The 17901-nt window shown below is 60.6% G+C and overlaps 2 protein-coding genes and 1 long non-coding RNA gene across 5 annotated transcripts in view; 2 read left to right on the forward strand and 1 right to left on the reverse strand.

Annotated features, from left to right (window-relative positions):
- LOC101752139 (voltage-dependent L-type calcium channel subunit alpha-1F-like) overlaps positions 1-16591 on the reverse strand; it is a 35432-nt gene extending 18841 nt beyond the window's left edge. For all 3 annotated transcript variants that reach the window (XM_040657290.2, XM_040657289.2, XM_040657288.2), the window contains exons 1-23: positions 16295-16591; positions 16022-16206; positions 14602-14655; positions 14002-14245; positions 13615-13720; positions 12640-12779; positions 12402-12544; positions 12138-12290; positions 11393-11589; positions 9195-9298; positions 8963-9117; positions 8796-8879; positions 8568-8655; positions 7764-7790; positions 5962-6122; positions 4027-4252; positions 2322-2529; positions 1916-2036; positions 1532-1616; positions 1358-1412; positions 987-1053; positions 734-866; positions 83-212 (exon numbers count right to left, since the gene is read on the reverse strand). In XM_040657290.2, coding sequence (XP_040513224.1) covers positions 83-212; positions 734-866; positions 987-1053; positions 1358-1412; positions 1532-1616; positions 1916-2036; positions 2322-2529; positions 4027-4252; positions 5962-6122; positions 7764-7790; positions 8568-8655; positions 8796-8879; positions 8963-9117; positions 9195-9298; positions 11393-11589; positions 12138-12290; positions 12402-12544; positions 12640-12779; positions 13615-13720; positions 14002-14245; positions 14602-14629 — 2655 coding nt within the window. In that variant the 5' untranslated portion in view covers positions 14630-14655; positions 16022-16206; positions 16295-16591. The remainder of the gene's footprint in view (positions 1-82; positions 213-733; positions 867-986; positions 1054-1357; positions 1413-1531; positions 1617-1915; positions 2037-2321; positions 2530-4026; positions 4253-5961; positions 6123-7763; positions 7791-8567; positions 8656-8795; positions 8880-8962; positions 9118-9194; positions 9299-11392; positions 11590-12137; positions 12291-12401; positions 12545-12639; positions 12780-13614; positions 13721-14001; positions 14246-14601; positions 14656-16021; positions 16207-16294) is intronic.
- On the forward strand, positions 26-12357 carry LOC112530291. The gene is made up of 10 exons (XR_005843581.2): positions 26-227; positions 1576-1632; positions 1927-1982; positions 2309-2507; positions 4050-4247; positions 5884-6139; positions 8863-8901; positions 8997-9259; positions 11336-11587; positions 12182-12357. It is a non-coding gene; the product is annotated as an uncharacterized LOC112530291 (long non-coding RNA).
- On the forward strand, positions 16548-17807 carry LOC121112986 (coiled-coil domain-containing protein 22-like). The gene is made up of 2 exons (XM_046906222.1): positions 16548-16904; positions 17510-17807. Exons 1-2 carry the CDS (start codon positions 16855-16857, stop codon positions 17805-17807), a joined length of 348 nt encoding a protein of 115 aa, XP_046762178.1. The 5' UTR covers positions 16548-16854.
- Positions 17808-17901: the final 94 nt, after the last annotated feature.

Here is a 17901-nt window from a genome sequence, read left to right on the forward strand (position 1 = left end):
CATAGGGGTGGGATAGAGGTGGGGTGAGGGACCCTCCCCAGTCCTTCCCAGTTCCCCCCCCCCAGTCTGCCCAGTATCCCACGTGGTTGCGGGGCGAGTGGGCGCGCACGGGGTCCTCGGCGGCCAACGAGACACTGCTGAGGATGATGAAGACGAGGATGAGGTTGGTGAAGACGTGGTGATGGATGAGAGCGTGGCACCGCACCCGCAGCCTGCCCGGAGCACAGGTCAGCACCTCCCAGTGCTTCCAGTACACCCCCCACACCCCTTCCCCCCCCCTGCACCCCCCCCTAAAACCAGTGATCCGGGCATCCCCCATTGCTCCCAGCTTCCCTCAGTCTGTATCCCCACACCTGGTACCCCCAGTTCCAATTTGTGGCCCAGTTCCAGTGCTCCCAGTCTGCATCACCAGGCTCAATTTGAGTCCCAGTATCCCCAGTGCCCCCCCCCCCCTTCACAATCCCAATCCCAGTATCCTCAGTCCCCCAGTGCATATTCCAGTCCCAGTGTCCCCAGTGCTCCCTGTCCTCCTTGTCCCAGTATCCTCCAGTACACATCTCCAGTCCCAGTATCCCCAGTACCCCCAGTTTGTGTCCTCAGCCCCGGTGCCCCCAGCCCCCCCAGTACATATCTCCAGCCCCAGTGCCCCCCAACAATCGCTCCCATCCCCGTGTCCCCACCTCCCCGCTCCCAGTGCTCCCAGTACCACCCCCCGGTCCCCCCCAGTCCTCACGGGTTGGTGCTGCCCAGCAGGAAGAAGGCGCTGCCCTCGGGGATCGGTGCCACTTTGTTCTTGGGGGGCTCCTCCAGGCTCTCCAGCCGCTGCCCCCCCAGGCTGTCCCGCTCCCCCCCGGCCCCTTCGTCACCTGTGGGGACCCACCAGTGTGTGTGGGGGGGGTCCTTCTGCCCCCACCAGTGGGAAGGGGGGTCTTTTTGCCCTCCCCTCCTCTCTCCCCCCTCCCTGGGGATCCCAATGTGGAGCTGACCTTCCTCGCTGCCCTCCTCCTCCTCTTCTTCCTCCTCCTCTTCCTCCTCCTGCTGCTCCCCTTCGACCTGGAGTGTGCAAGGCCGTGCACATGCGTGTGAGGTCACGGGTTGGGTTGTGAGAGGGCTGTGCACACGCGTGTTGGGGGGCGAGACCCACACACACATGTTGGGGCGTGCAAGGGTTGTCCTGGGTCACGTGAAGGCCACATACACATATGCTGGGTGTGCAAGGGCCATACACACTCATGTTGGAGCGTGTGAGGGTCGTGTGCACGCACGTTGGGTCATGCGAGGGCCATATACACACACGTAGGGGTGCACGAGGGCCACACACAAGCATGTTGAGGCGTGCACTCCCACTCACACTCACCTTCACGCTCACATCCTGGCTCCCCGCGTTGGCCTCCGCCTCCCCGGCCTTGTCCCTGAGGTTGGGGGGAGGGGACAAATTGGGGGGGGCTCACACACAGGACAGCGGTGCCCTCTCCACACCCAACCCCCCTCCCCCCCCCCTCAGGTTTGGGGACCCTCCCCCCACACTCACTTCTTGCCCTCTGCCCCCGAGTTGATGTTATCACCATCCGCCAGGTTGTCCACCGCGATGGCCAGGAAGACATTGAGGAGGATGTCTGTGGGGAGGAAGGGGTGAAGTGATGCTCCCAGTGCTTCCCAGTATCCTCCCAGTGTGCCCTTATCCACCCCAGTGCCTCCCAGTATCCCCCAGTGCCCCCCAGTCTCATCCCAGTGCTTCCCAGTATCCCTCAGTATCCCCCACTGCCCCCCAGTCTCCCCCCAGTGCTCCCCAGTCTCTTTCCAGTCCCTCCCACCGCTCCCAGTCCCCCCTCCCAGTGCTCCCAGTGCCCCCAGTCCCTCCCAGTTCTCCCACTTCCCCCTGCCAGTGCTCCCAGTGCTCCCAGTGCCCACGCACAGTTCCCACAGATGAAGAGGATGACGAAGTAGACGCAGACGAGCATCCCAGGGAAGACGGGCCCACCGTAAGCCATGATCCCATCGTACATCACCGCGTTCCAGTCCTCCCCAGTTAGGATCTGGGTCAGAAATGGGGGGGGAAGGGGACACCCCAAAACCTCAGCGTCCCCCTCCCGGTGCTCCCAGTGCTCCCAGTACACCCCCAGTTCACGCAATGCAGCCTCCCAGTCCCCCTCTGTCAGCCACCCACAGGACTGCAACTTGGAGAAGGGGAGGGGGAGATTTTCCAGCCACATTTTGGGGTTTCATCAGTTTTGGGGTCTCTCACAAGGTTTTGGGGTCCCTCACAAGGTTTTGGGGGCCCTATAGGGGTTTTGGGGGGTCTCTAAAGGGGTCCAGGGCACCTGGAAGACAGTGAGCAGGGCCTGGGGGAAGGTGTCGAAGGTGCTGCGCTTGGTCTGCGTCTCATCGAAGCTGAAGCGGCCGCCGAAGAGCTGCATGCCCAGCAGTGCGAAGATGATGATGAAGAGGAAGAGCAGCAGCAGCAGCGACGCGATGGACTTCATGGAGTTCAGCAGCGAGCCCACCAGGTTGCTCAGCGATGCCCAGTGCCTGGAGGGGGGGGGGGTGGGGGGGGTACTGGGCTTACTGGGAGCACTGGGGTGGGCTCCGCGGCGTCCCCGTCACCTCTCAGTGCCACCATGCCATCCCCTCACCCTGCTGTCCCCTCAACACTGTGTTGTCCCCACCGCCACGTTGTCCCTGTCACCATGTTGCCCCCAACACCACGTCACCCCCATCACCCCACTGCCTCCCGGGATCGTCCCCGTGCCACCAAACCGGAGCTCCATAGAGGCGGCTCTGCATCATCTCCTGGTGTCCCCAACACCGTGCTGTCCTTGTCACCCTCTCATCCCTGTCACCCTGTTGTGCCCTCATCACCCTCTCGTCCTTGTCACCGCTGTCCTTGTGTCCTTGTTGAGCTGTCACCCTGTCATCCTGCTGCTGTCATCCTTGTCAGCCTGTTGTATTGTCACTCTGTCATCCCTGTCACCCTGCTGTACTGTCATCCTCCTGTGCCATCACCCTGTTGTGCCATCACCCTGTCACTCTGTTGTGCTGTCACCATCGTCCGTGTCACCCTGTCATCCCTGTCACCTTGTTGTGCCATCACCCTGTTGTGCCATCACCCTGTCATCCCTGTCACCCTTGCCATCCCTATCACCCTGTTGTGCCATCACCCTGTCATCTCTGTCACCCTTGTCACCCCTGTCACCCTGTTGTGCCATTACCCTGTCATCCCACCATCCCGTTGCGTTGTCACCCTGTCATCCCTGTCACCTTTGTCATCCCTGTCACCCTGTTGTGCCATCACCCTGTCATCCCTGTCACCTTGTCATCCCTGTCACCCTGTTGTGCCATCATCCTGTCATCCCTGTCATCCCTGTCACCCTTGTCACCTTGTCATCCCTGTCACCCTGTCATCCCACCATCGCATTGCGTTGTCACCCTGTCATCCCTGCCATCCCTATCGCCCTGTTGTGTCATCACTGTCATCCCTGTCACCCCGTTGTGCCATCACCCTGTCATCCCATCATCCCGTTGCGTTGTCACCCTGTCATCTTTGCCATCCCTATCACCCTGTTGTGTCATCACCCTGTCATCCCTGTCACCTTGTCATCCCTGTCACCCTGTCATCCCACCATCCCATTGCGTTGTCACCCTGTCATCCCTGCCACCCCTATCGCCCTGTTGTGCCATCACTGTCATCCCTGTCACCTTGTCATCCCTGTCACCCCATTGTGCCATCACCTTGTCATCCCTGTCACCTTGTCATCCCTATCGCCCTGTTGTGCCATCATCCTGTCACCTTGTCATCCCCATCACCCTGTTCTGTCATCACTGTCATCCCACCACCCTGTTGTGCCATCACCGTCACCCCATCGTGCCATCACCCTGTCCCCTGTCACCCCGTGCCACCAACCAGCCGCCTCACAGAGGCGAGAGGCACCTCCGCATCCCCTTCAGCACCCCCAGCACCCCCTCACCCTTCTCCCACTCATCCCCTTCCCCCCCCCCCCGATCCCCCTGACCCCCCCCGACGCCCACCTGGTGACCTTGAAGACCCTCAGCAGGCGCACGCAGCGCAGGACGGAGATGCCCAGGGGCTCCATGGCGCCGCGCTCCACCAGGGCTGTCTCCAACACGCCGCCGCACACCACGAAGCAGTCGAAGCGGTTGAAGAAGCTGGCGAAGTAGCAGGAGGGCCCCAGGGCGTACAGCTTCAGCACCATCTCGGCGGCGAACAGAGAGAGCAGAGCTTTGTTGGCGTAGGCTGTTTGGGATGGGGGGGGAAAAGGGTGGTTTTGGGGTGAGGGCGCGGTGGTGGGGACACCGCGGGGTGACTCAGAGGCACTGTCGGCTCTGAGGAGCGGCTGTTTGGTGGGGTGGGGATGATAAGGGGATGGGGCATGATGGGGACAGGATGAGAGGGTGACAGGGATTATGTGGTGGCAGGGAGGAGAGGGTGACAGGGAGGAGAGGGTGACAGGGATTACATGATGGCAGGGATGGGAGGGTGACAGGGATGGGAGGGTGACAGGGAGGAGAGGGTGACAGGGAGGAGAGGGTGACAGGGATTACATGATGGTAGGGATGGGAGGGTGACAGGGATGAGAGGGTGACAGGGATGAGAGGGTGACAAGGATTACATACTGGCAGGGATGGGAGGGTGACAAGGATGAGAGGGTGACAGGGAGGAGAGGGTGACAGGGACAAAGGGGTGACAGGGACAAGGGGGTGACAGGACAGAGAGGGTGACAGGGATTACATGATGGTAGGGATGAGAGGGTGACAAGGATGAGAGGGTGACAGGGAGGAGAGGGTGACAGGGATTACATGCTGGCAGGGATGGGAGGGTGACAAGGATGACGTCGTGACAGGGACAAGGGGGTGACAGGACAGATGAGAGGGTGACAGGGAGGAGAGGGTGACAGGGATTACATGATGGCAGGGATGAGAGGGTGACAGGGATGAGAGGGTGACAGGGACAAGGGGGTGACAGGACAGAGAGGGTGACAGGGAGGAGAGGGTGACAGGGATTACATGCTGGCAGGGATGGGAGGGTGACAAGGATGAGAGGGTGACAAGGATGACATGGTGACAGGGACAAGGGGGTGACAGGACAGATGAGAGGGTGACAGGAATTACATGATGGCAGGGATGAGAGGGTGACAAGGATGAGAGGGTGACAGGGAGGAGAGGGTGACAGGGATGACGTGGTGACAGGGACAAAGGGGTGACAGGGACAACAGGGTGACAGGGACAACGGGGTGACAGGGAAGAGAGGGTGACAGGGAAGAGAGGGTGACAAGGATGACGTCGTGACAGGGACAAGGGGGTGACAGGACAGAGAGGGTGACAGGGATTACATGATGGTAGGGATGGGAGGGTGACAAGGATGAAAGGGTGACAGGGATGAGAGGGTGACAGAGATGAGAGGGTGACAAGGATTACATGCTGGCAGGGATGGGAGGGTGACAAGGATGAGAGGGTGACAGGGAGGAGAGGGTGACAAGGATGACATGGTGACAGGGACAAGGGGGTGACAGGACAGATGAGAGGGTGACAGGGAGGAGAGGGTGATCAGGATAACATCGTGACAGGGATGAGAGAGTGACAGCAGCAAGAGAGTGATGGGGATGAGGTGGTGCCAGGGACAAGAAGGTGACAAGGAGGTGGCGGAGATGAGAAGGTGACAAGGAGGAGATCACCCTCAGTGATCCATCAGTGACAACATGGAGACCATCAGTGACAACATGGTGACAGGGACAGCGTGGTGACAGGGACAAGAAGGTGACAAAAGTGAGAGGGTGGCAGGGATGACACAGCAACGGGGATGGGAGGACAACACGGTGTTGGGGACAACCGTGGGGTGACACAGAGCCACCTGTCACCTCCGTGAAGAGGACAGGGGACAACGCAGCGACGGGCCGACACAGCAATGGGGACAAGGAGTGCGAGGGTGACACGGTGAGCCCATACCTTGCGTCTCGGTGAGCCACTGGGGCTGCCCGTGGTGCTCGGAGGCGATGGTGAGGGTGTTGAGGAAGACGAGGAGCAGCACAGTCCAGTAGAAGGAGACGGATTTCACCGCCCCGCGGCACCGCCGGCGCAGCACCCGGTTCAGGCGGCGCAGACGGCGCCTGGAGGGGAGGATGAGGTGATTTGGGGGGGGGGATTCGGGGGGATCGAGGGGATCTGGGGGTGGTTGTGGGTATATGGGGGAGGTGGGGGGTGATGGGGGTGGTTTGGGGTATTACCAGGGGAAATTGGGGGATTATCGGGGTGGTGTGGGGTATATCGAGGGGATGTGGGGGTGGTTGCGGGTATATGGGGGGAGGTGGGGGTTTAAGGGGGTGGTTTGGGGTATTACCAGGGCAAATTGGGGGATTATCGGGGTGGTTTGGGGTATATCGAGGGGATGTGGGGGTGGTTGCGGGTATATGGGGGGATCTGGGGGGTGATGGGGGTGATTTGGGGTGTTATCAGGGGAATTTGAGGGATTATCGGGGTGGTTTGGGGTATATCGAGGGGATGTGGGGGTGGTTGCGGGTATATGGGGGGATCTGGGGGGTGATGGGGGTGGGTTGGGGTGTTATCAGGGGAACTGGGGGGATTATGGGGTGGTTCGGGGGATGTTGGGGGAATCTGGGGGTTTATGGGGGTGGTTTGGGGTATTATCAGGGGAACTGGGGGGATTATTGGGGTGGTTTGGGGTATATTGAGGGGATGTGGGGGTGGTTGTGGGTATATGGGGGGAGGTGGGGGTTTATGGGGTTGGTTTGGGGTATTACCAGGGAAACTGGGGGGATTATCGGGGTGGTTTGGGGTATATCGAGGGGATGTGTGGGTGGTTGCGGGTATATGGGGGAGGTGGGGGTTTATGGGGGTGGTTTGGGGTATTACCAGGGGAATTTGGGGGATTATCGGGGTGGTTTGGGGTATATCGAGGGGATGTGGGGGTGGTTGTGGGTATATGGGGGAATCTGGGGGTTTATGGGGGTGGTTTGGGGTGTTATCAGGGGAACTGGGGGGATTATTGGGGTGGTTCGTGGGATACTGGGGGAATCTGGGGGCTTATGGGGGTGGTTTGGGGTGTTACCAGGGGAATTTGAGGGATTATCGGGGTGGTTTGGGGTATATCGAGGGGATGTGGGGGTGGTTGCGGGTATATGGGGGGATCTGGGGGGTGATGGGGGTGGGTTGGGGTGTTATCAGGGGAACTAGGGGGATTATCGGGGTGGTTCGGGGGATATTGGGGGAATCTGGGGGTTTATGGGGGTGGTTTGGGGTGTTACCAGGGGAATTTGAGGGATTATCGGGGTGGTTTGGGGTATATCGAGGGGATGTGGGGGTGGTTGCGGGTATATGGGGGGAGGTGGGGGTTTATGGGATGGTTTGGGGTATTATCAGGGGAACTGGGGGGATTATTGGGGTGGTTTGGGGGTATTATCAGGGGATTGGGGGGGATTATAGGGGTGGTTTGGAGTAGATGGGGGGAATCTGGGTATTTATAGGGATGGGTTGAGATACACAAGGGGGATGTGGGGGCACCATGACTGAGTTTTGGGGTATATGGGGAATTTGGGGGTATAACAGCGGTAGTTTGGGGTACAACAGCAGGATTTGGGGGCAATATCGGGGGTGGTTTGGGGTACACTGGAGGATTTGGGGGCGTTATGGAGGTACAGTGGGGGAATGATGAGTTGGGGGCACACGGATGCTGTTGGCTGTGTGGATTTGGGGATGGGGGGGCACAGTGTGCCCCCATTTCTTCAACTCACCAGAATTTCGTCTTGGTAATTTTGCCCCTGGGGAGGGAAAAGAAAGCAAAGAGTTACCCCAAAAACTGGGAGGTCAAGGGGCACAAAGGGTGCACATGGGGGTCCCAGTGGATGCAAGGGGAGGGCTGGGGGTCAGTGCTGGGGTCCCTGTGGGTCAAGGAGCTGTGGGGTGGGGGTGGGGGGTTCCAGGTTCACTTGTGGGGTTCTGGGGGAGGTCTATAAGGAGCTGTAGGGGAGCCCCAAGGTCGCTTTTGGGGTCTGGTGCAGGGATAGGGAGCTACGGGGGGATCCCAGGGTCCATTCTGGCATCTTAAGAGATCTATAAAGAGCTGCAAGAGGCCCCAACATCAGTTTTGGGGTCCTGGAAGATCTATAGGGAGGTGAGAGAGTTTTAAGTGTCAGTTTTGGGGTCCTGAGGGGGGGGGGCTCTAAGGAAGTATGATTGGTCCCTGGGTCACATTTGGAGTCTGGGGGGTGGGGTAGGGAACTATGGGGGGGTTCTAGGCTCAATTTGGGGTCTTGGGAGGTCTATAAGGAATTATAGAGAAGACTTAAGGTCACTTTTAGGGTCTGGGGTGCGGGATAAGGAACTACAGGGGCTCTCGGGGTCAATGCTGAGGTCCCGGAAGAGCTGTTGAGGTATCCAAAAATAAATACAGGGGTCCATGGGGGTCCCAAGCTTGATACTGGGGAGCTACGCGGGCTACGGGGAGCACTGGGGAGGGCTATAGGCACAGCAGGGAGCACTGGGGGGGGGGCTGCAGAGGGTCTGGGGGCTCCTGGGGACCCCAGAGTGGCACTCACAGGCAGCGGTCGCAGGCGTTGGGCTGCGCCTCCTCCTCACCCGCCGTCTCGGTGTTCACCGACGTGGTCTCGCTGCCGGGGAGGCTGGCTGTGAAGTGGGGGGGGGGGTGGGGGGGGGGAACAAGATCAGCACCCCCCCACAATGGGACAAAGGTGGGCGGGTCAGCCCCAAGCTGGGGGCGTACCCCGATTTTCGGGGGTGTACCCTTGTTTTTGTTGTTTCCTTACCGTGGGTGTCGGTGGAGTGGCTGGCGTGCCGCAGCCACTTGAGGCGAGGCTTTCTCTTCCCCATCAGCTCCTCGGTGGTCAGGCCTGCAGGGAAGGGGACGAGAAGGTGACAAAAGGAAGGGGGCAGGGGGGGGGGACATATTTCCCCCCCCGCCTCGGTGACATACGGTGCTTCTCGTGCTCATCCTCGTCCCCCTCCAGGTCCTCAGCCTGTGTGATCCAGTCCATATAGCCCCGCAGGTCCTCCTCCAGCTGCTGCTTCTCCCGCAGCTTCTGGAAGTCACCGCGTGCTTTGGCCTTCTCACGCTCCTTGGAGAACTCCCTGAGGGGATGGGCACGTGTGGAACACGCTAACGACATGCTAAGGACACGCTAACGACACGCTAACGACACGCTCACCCGCTCAGCACCCCCAGCACCAAGTTGAGGACGAAGAAGGAGCCGAAGATGACGAGGCTGACGAAGTAAATCCAGGGCAGCTCGTGGCCCATGGCGTCCTGCATCTGGGGGGGGGCGCAATGGGGGTGGTCTTGGGGTATTTGGGGTCACGCCAGGGGCGGTGGAATTTGGGGTGACCCCGTGGGGTGATATTTGGGGTGAGTTTAGGGGGATGGAATTCAGGGTGACCGCATGGGGGGGGCGTTTAGGGTAAATTTAGGGTGATGTTAGGGGTGGAATTTGGGGTGACCCCATAGAGTGACTCTGGGGGGGGATTTGGGGGATGTGTGGGGCGACTTTGGGGTGGGTGGAATTTGGGGTGACCCCATAGAGTGACTCTGGGGGGGGATTTGGGGGATGTGTGGGGCGACTTTGGGGTGGGTGGAATTTGGGGTGACCCCATAGAGTGACTCTGGGGGGGGATTTGGGGGATGCGTGGGGCGACTTTGGGGTGGGTGATATTTGGGGTGACCCCATAGAGTGACTCTGGGGGGGGATTTGGGGGATGCGTGGGGCGACTTTGGGGTGGGTGATATTTGGGGTGACCCCATAGAGTGACTCTGGGGGGGAATTGGGGGATGCATGGGGCGACTTTGGGGTGGGTGGAATTTGGGGTGACCCCATAGAGTGACTCTGGGGGGGGATTTGGGGGATGTGTGGGGCGACTTCAGGATGGGTGGAATTTGGGGTGACCCCATAGAGTGACTCTGGGGGGGATTGGGGGATGTGTGGGGCGACTTTGGGGTGGGTGGAATTTGGGGTGACCCCATAGAGTGACTCTGGGGGGGGATTTGGGGGATGTGTGGGGCGACTTTGGGGTGGGTGGAATTTGGGGTGACCCCATAGAGTGACTCTGGGGGGGGATTTGGGGGATGCGTGGGGCGACTTTGGGGTGGGTGATATTTGGGGTGACCCCATAGAGTGACTCTGGGGGGGGATTTGGGGGATGCGTGGGGCGACTTTGGGGTGGGTGATATTTGGGGTGACCCCATAGAGTGACTCTGGGGGGGAATTGGGGGATGCATGGGGCGACTTTGGGGTGGGTGGAATTTGGGGTGACCCCATAGAGTGACTCTGGGGGGGGATTTGGGGGATGTGTGGGGCGACTTCGGGATGGGTGGAATTTGGGGTGACCCCATAGAGTGACTCTGGGGGGGATTGGGGGATGTGTGGGGCGACTTTGGGGTGGGTGGAATTTGGGGTGACCCCATAGAGTGACTCTGGGGGGGGATTTGGGGGATGTGTGGGGCGACTTTGGGGTGGGTGGAATTTGGGGTGACCCCATAGAGTGACTCTGGGGGGGATTTGGGGGATGTGTGGGGCGACTTTGGGGTGGGTGGAATTTGGGGTGACCCCATAGAGTGACTCTGGGGGGGGATTTGGGGGATGTGTGGGGCGACTTTGGGGTGGGTGATATTTGGGGTGACCCCATAGAGTGACTCTGGGGGGGGATTTGGGGGATGTGTGGGGCGACTTTGGGGTGGGTGGAATTTGGGGTGACCCCATAGAGTGACTCTGGGGGGGATTTGGGGGATGTGTGGGGCGACTTTGGGGTGGGTGGAATTTGGGGTGACCCCATAGAGTGACTCTGGGGGGGATTTGGGGGATGTGTGAGGTGACTTTGGGGTGGGTGGAATTTGGGGTGACCCCATAGAGTGACTCTGGGGGGGGATTTGGGGGATGTGTGGGGCGACTTTGGGGTGGATGGAATTTGGGGTGACCCTGTGGGACCTTTGAGGTGAGTCTGGGGGACATTCTGGGTGACAACGTGGGATGATGTTTGGGGTGACTTTGGGGGACATTTGGGGGTGATTATAGGGAACTTTGGGGGAACTTGGGGGGGACTTTGGGGGATATTCAGGAGTGACTTTAGAGTATATTTCAGGTGACCTGGGGGGAACTTTGGGGTATATTTGGGGGCGACTCGGGGAACTTTGGGGTGACCTCAAGAGACGTATGGGGTGGCCCCACAAAGTGACACCGTGTGACCCTCACGGTGGCTCTGGTTGACATTGGGGCAGCCAGAATTTGTGGTGACCCCATAGCGGGGGGAAATAGGGGCTGACAAAGCAGAAAGGCAGCGTGGTCTGAACACCCAACAGGGGGAGGCGCATTTTGGGGTGTCCCCCCCCCATCCCTCCAGGGAAGGGGGAGCTCACCCAGTAGAGGACGTCAGTCCATCCCTCCATGGTGATGCACTGGAAGACGGTGAGCATGGCGAAGAAGAAGTTGTCAAAGTTGGTGATGCCCCCATTGGGGCCCTCCCAGCGACCCCGGCACTCCGTGTTGTTCTGCAGGCAGGCGCGGCCGTGCCCCGAAAAAGCACACGGGGAGGGGTCGTCCTCTGATTCCAGGTCTGGGGGGGGGGGGTCCACGGGGGTCATCAGCACCCCCACAGTGAGGTTAGGGGGCGGTTTGGGGGATGGAGGGGGGGCTGATGGATGAGGGGTGGTGAGGGATGCTTCCTCTGAGTGGGGGAGGTTTGGAGGTGGGGGTCTCATGGGAGGGGGGGGTCTCTGGGAGGGTTTTTAGGGAGCGGGGGGGGGGTCCTAGTATACAGTTGTGGGGTGATGCTGGTTGATGGTGGGGGGTTGTGGAGTCCTGGAGTTGAGGGGATGGAAATCTCGTGTGATATAGGGGCAGGTGGCCAATGTGGGGGGTAGGGTCCTGAGCAAGTTTTTTTTTGGGGGGGGGGGGGGGGGGGGAGGGAGGGGGGAAGGGCAGGAGGACCTCAAACCCCCCTGGGAAGTGATTTCGGACAGATGGGGGCTCTCTGGAGTCGCAGAGATGGGGGATTATCCAAGTGCACAGAAGGAGACATCCAATGGAGGAGATCCTGGGCAATTTTAAGGGGGGTCCTACGGGATCCTGGTGGTTTGGGGGGGAGGGGGGAGCACCCCTCACCGGAGCCGATGAAGAAACAGGTCTTGTGCATGCGGCCAATGAAGAGCTCGAGGCCGATGATGGCGTAGATGATGATGACGAAGAGCACCAGCAGGGCGATGTGCAGCAGCGGCACCATGGCCTTCATGATGGAGTTGAGGACGATGTGGAGGCCTGGGGGAGCCCGGGAGGATTCAGTGGGAAGCTTGAGATTTGGGGGGGGGGGGGGCCGACACACACATACACACACACACACAGATAACAGCCCCCCCCCCCCCAGCTCACTGGGGACGCCGGAGACGAGGCGGAGGGGCCTCAGGACACGGAAGGCACGCAGAGCTTTGACATCGAAGCCGCCCGGTTTGCCACTCATGTGGTGAGCTTCACCGGGTTTGTGGGACACCTGCTCCAGGATGACGCTGAAAAGCCTGAAGGGGACAACGAGGTGGGGATGGGGGGGGGGGGGGTCGTGGGAGGGGTCCCCACCTCTTTGTGGCCCCCCCCGTCAAGGTGAGGGTCTCACCCCACGATGACAATGACGAAGTCGAGGAGGTTCCAGCCGTTGCGGATGTAGGCGCTGGGGTGCAGCACCAGTCCGTAGGCAATGATCTTCAGGAACGTCTCCACCGTGAAGATGATGAGGAAAACGTACTCCACTTGTTCCTATGTGGGGGGGGGGACGACGACAAGGGACAGGGGGACGGGGGGGGCTGCTGGCATCCCCATGGCCACCACACCCCCCTTGGGGACAGAGGGACCCCTTGACGTCACATCCCCACATCCACAACCCCCCCCTTGGGGACAAGGGACCCCCCCATGTCACATCCCCACATCCACAACCCCCCCCTTGGGGACAAGGGACCCCCCCATGTCACATCCCCACATCCACAACCCCCCCTTGGGGACAAGAGACCCCCCCATGTCACATCCCCACATCCACAACCCCCCCCTTGGGGACAAGGGACCCCCCCCATGTCACATCCCCACATCCACAACCCCCCCCTTGAGGACAAGGGACCCCCCCATGTCACATCCCCACATCCACAACCCCCCCTTGGGGACAAGAGACCCCCCCATGTCACATCCCCACATCCACAAGCCCCCTTGGGGACAAGAGACCCCCCCATGTCACATCCCTACATCCACAACCCCCCCACCTTGGAGACAAGAGATCCCCCCATGTCACATCCCCACATCCACAACCCCCCCTCAGGGACAAGGGACCCCCCCATGTCACATCCCCACATCCACAACCCCCCCTTGGGGACCCCCGAGGTCACACCCCCATGGCCACACCCCCCCCGCCCCCCCAGGCATAAGTATCACAGCCATCCCTTGCTGTGGGGGAAGGGCAATAAATCCAGATTAATCCCCCCCCCCCAATGCCCCCAACTAAGCAGCTTAAGGCAGCGGCACACGTGTGTGCACGGGGACACGTGTGACACATGCCAAGCTCCCCCCCCTTTGCATTTAATCATGGGGGGGGGGGGGTCCCTACCAGGTTGTGGTTGGCGGCGTTGGAGTCATCCTCGGGGAAGGGGATGTAGACCCCCAGCGCCACACAGTTGGCAAAGATGGTGGCGAGGATGAGGATGTCGAAGGGCCTGGGAGGGGGGGGGGGGGGGTCAAAAGAGGGGGGGGCAACGGGTGGTGGTGGGGTTCAGGCCCCCAGTTTTCCCCATAACCACCCCCAACCCCCGTCCCCCCCCACCCCAAAATGTGCTGTGCCCTCCAATCTCCCAAAAATCCATCCCCCCCCACCTCCCTATAAGCACCCCAGTTGTCCTCATATCAACTCCAAACTCACCTCCCCCCCCCCCCCCCAAAGTGACCCATATTACTTGCACACCCCCCCCCCGCCCTCCCACCCCAAAACAGAACTTACTTCCACTCCACGATGCTGATGGCCGCTCTGCGGATGGGGTTGTTGAGGCGGAGGCAGAAGAGGGCGCGGGGGGAGCGATGGACCCCCCCGGTCCCCTGTCCCTTGTGTTTGGTGTGGGGGGGGCGGCGGTGCCGTTGCCCCGGGGGGGTCCCACCATCCGTTACCCCCCCGTTGCTTTCAGTTCCTGACCAACCCAGGGGCTGCCCCATGGCTTCGGCCAAAGGTGACAGCCCCTTGGGGGGGCCTGTGGGGGAGGGTTTGTCAGTGGGGTGAGCAGTGGACCCCCCCCCCCCCAATATACCGAGACCCCTACACCTTTGAGGAAGCCCCCCCATCCCCAAATCTTCCTAAGGATGCCCCATATCCCCCTCGGACACCACCAGACCCCCCACATCCCCTTCGGGACTCTCCCCCAGGACCTCTACGACCCCGCTGGGACACCCCCCCAAACTTCCATAACAGCCCTGGGACCCCCCCCAAATCCCACATCCCCATTGAGATCTCCCACAGTACCCTATATATCCTCTTCCCCCCCCCTCCTCCCCCCCTCCTGAACCCCACAAGCACTTCAGACCCCTTCAGGACACCCCCTACACTCACCCTCTCCATTCTCCTCAGACTCCGACATCTCGGGGCGGTGGGGAGGGGGGTGACCTGGAGGGGGGGTGGGATTTCAGGGGCAGTCAGTGGGATTGTGGTATTTTGAGGGTGCTGATGGGGTTCAGGGGGATGTTGGGAATCTTGGGGGGCTTGGGGAGGGGAGGGAGGGCAGTGGGAGGGAATTTAAGGGAGGTTGGGGGGGTCTCTGGGCTCCAGGCCCTCCCCACGGCTCCTCCTGTGGCCTCGCGCTCGTTATTGCTGAGGGATTAAAGGCTTAACAAGGCTGGGATGGGGACATGTGCCCACGTGTGCAGCGGGGGAACAGGGGCACAGGCGGGCAAGGGGCAAAGGGAAAGGTCTGACTACCATTTTCTCCCCCTGCAGACCCCATCTGCCCCTCACCCACCCTCACGGACACCCATTTCCCCTCAACCCCCCCCCCACTCACACCCCACAGCCATCACTTCCCCATCACACGCCCCCAACGGGCGCCATCCTCCCCCCCATTCGCCCCCTCACCGGCACCATTTCCCCCTCACCCACCCCCATGGACACCATCTTCCCCTCCACCGTGCCTCACACCTGGCACTCCCATCATGCCCTGCATGGAGGGCCCACCACAAACTACAACTCCCATCCTGCCCTGCACAGCCACCATTTTCTCCTCAGCCTACATTTCCCATCATGCCCCACTGCAGACTACAACTCCCATCATGCCCCCAAGTGAACTACATTTCCCATCATGCCCCACTGCAGACTACAACTCCCATCATGCCCCGAAGTGAACTACATTTCCCATCATGCCCCACTGCAGACTACAACTCCCATCACGACGCCGAGTGAACTAATTTTCCCATCATGCCCCACTGCAGACTACAACTCCCATCATGCCCCCAAGTGAACTACATTTCCCATCGTGCCCCACTGCAGACTACAACTCCCATCAAGCCCCCAAGTGAACTACATTTCCCATCATGCCCCACTGCAGACTACAACTCCCATCATGCCCCCAAGTGAACTACATTTCCCATCATGCCCCACTGCAGACTACAACTCCCATAGGGTAGTGTTAGGGTTAGTGTTAGGATAGGCTTAGAATTAGGTTTAGGGTTAGGTTTAGGCTTAGGGTAGGATTAGAATTAGGCTTAGGAGTTAAGATAGGGTTTAGCAGTAGGATTAGAGTTAGGGTTAGGAGCTAAGGTAGCGTTAGGGTTAAGGTTGGATTAGGGTTAGCATAGGGTTTAGGAGTAGGGTTAAGGTAGGGCCAGAAGTTAAGGTAGCGTTAGGGTTAAGGTTAGGGTTAAGGTAGGATTAAGGTTAGGATAGGGTTTAGGAGTAGGGTTAAGGTAGGCTTAGGACTTAAGGTAGCGTTAGGGTTAAGGTAGGATTAGGGCCACTCAGAGCCCATCCCACAACTCACGCTAAAAACCAACGGGCAGAAAAGGGATAAAAACACTCATTGTGGCACAGCGTTAAGAGGGACGGGGCAGCCCCGCTCAATGATCTCCCAGCAGCGCCGCAGAGTGGAACTGCGGCCTCACTGCTCCTCCACACGTCTTCAACGGCCGGCTGTGAGGGATGAGGGCGGGCCGACGCCACCCCCTCCTGTGGGAAACAGCCACCATTATTCCACACACACAAACCCCAACTACATATGGGCAGCATTGCCCCTTTTTTTTCCTAAAATAGATACCAGTGACTTTCTGTGGCTCGCTTGCAAAGAAGAACTCAATTCAATAGGCTGTCTTTTTTCCAATTTTTCAGCGACTTTAAGCCGAAAACCGCGAAGCCTTCAGCGGACAAGATGGCGGACGGCGAGGAGCGAGCAAAATGGCGGCCGCGCGGGAAGCCGCACTTCCGGCGGAGCTCGGCGTCACGTGACAGGAAGCGAGCGGCCCCACATGACAGGGCGGGGAGGTGCCGCGCGTCACGTGACGGGGGAGCTTCTCGTCACGTGACGGGGGGCGGTGCTGGGCCGCCGGAGCCCCAAATCTTTGGTCCCTCTCCAAATCCTCGGGACCCCCCCCCCAAAAACAATCCTTGAAGACCCCCCCCCCCCCCCCCCCCAGAAACCCCAGGAGTAAAGGAGAGGGGGGAAGAGAATAGGAAAAGGGTGATTCTGGGGGTTCTCTGTACCCCCCCCCCTTTTAAGTACAAGGCTCCCGCCAAAGGATTTGGGGACCCCCCCCCTCATAAAAAGGGGTTGGGACCCCCCCCCCCTTCCCACCCCCCCCTCCCTTCAGTGCTGCCGCCATGGAGGAAGTGGACAAAATCCTGATCCATTCGCTGCGGCAAGTGGGGACGTGAGTGGGGGTCGTCGGTGGGGAGGGAGGGTTAAAAGAAATGGGGGGGGGACAAAAAATATTGGGGGGGGGTCCTGAGGTTGGGGGAGGGGTAAGGAGGAAAGGAACCTAAGGAATCGGGGGGGTGAAAGTGGGGGAGGGGGGGGGGATTCCTTGGGGGGCGGTATGGGGAGTTTGGAGGGGGGGGTTAAGAGAGTGGGGAGGAATATGGGGGTGGGGGGGATTGGGGGGGGGGGTTCTGGGGTCCCTGAGAGGAGAGGGAGTAGGAGAGGAATTTGGGGGAGGGGTCCTTGGGGGGGGGGAGGGAGGGGGAGGGCTGAATATCCTTATTTGGGGGGGGAGGGGGGGCTGAATAAGCTAATGGGGGGGGGGGTGAATATCCTAATGGGGGTGGGGGGGATAGGGGGGGCTGAATAACCTAACGGGGGGGGCTGAATATCCTAATGGGGGGGGGCGGTTCAGGGGTTTGGGGTCCCGTTGCATATCAGTGCCTGGAGTGAGGGGGGGTCGGGGGGGGGGTGGCCTGCAGATGGATTTAGGGGTGTGCTGAGGAATGGGGGGGGGTTCTCTTTGCTGTCCCCCCCCCCCCCCCCCCCCCCCCTTAGGCCGGTGCCCCCCGAGGTGCAGAGCGTGCGGGAGCTGAGCGCAGAGCTGGTGGTGGAGGCGGCCGTGCGGTGCCTGCGGGCGGTTCGCCCCGCATTGGGGGGGGCTCTGAGCCCCCACCTCCCCCCCGGCATCTCCGCACGCTTCCGGCTCGCCTCCGACCTCGCCGCTGCGTGTCAGGTGCACAAACACCCCCCCAAACCCCCCCACAGGACCCCACTTCATAGCTTCTATCCCCCCCCCCCCCCCCCCGCCACCCTCAGAGACCCCCCAACCCCCCCTCAGGACCCCCCTTCATAGCTTCCATCCCCCCCCCCATCACCCTCAGAGACCCCCCAACCCCCCCACAGGACCCCCCTTCATAGCTCCCCCCCAACACCACCCTCAGAGACCC

Source organism: Gallus gallus, unplaced genomic scaffold (assembly GCF_016699485.2).
Source record: "Gallus gallus isolate bGalGal1 unplaced genomic scaffold, bGalGal1.mat.broiler.GRCg7b scaffold_97, whole genome shotgun sequence".
Taxonomy (NCBI): domain Eukaryota; kingdom Metazoa; phylum Chordata; class Aves; order Galliformes; family Phasianidae; genus Gallus; species Gallus gallus.

Coding starts and splice junctions, on each gene's coding strand:
- LOC121112986 (XM_046906222.1), top strand. CDS start 16,855: ATGGAGGAAGTGGACAAAATCCTGATCCATTCGCTGCGGCAAGTGGGG. Junction 16,905..17,509: donor TCGCTGCGGCAAGTGGGGAC/GTGAGTGGGGGT, acceptor CCCCCCCCTTAG/GCCGGTGCCCCCCGAGGTGC.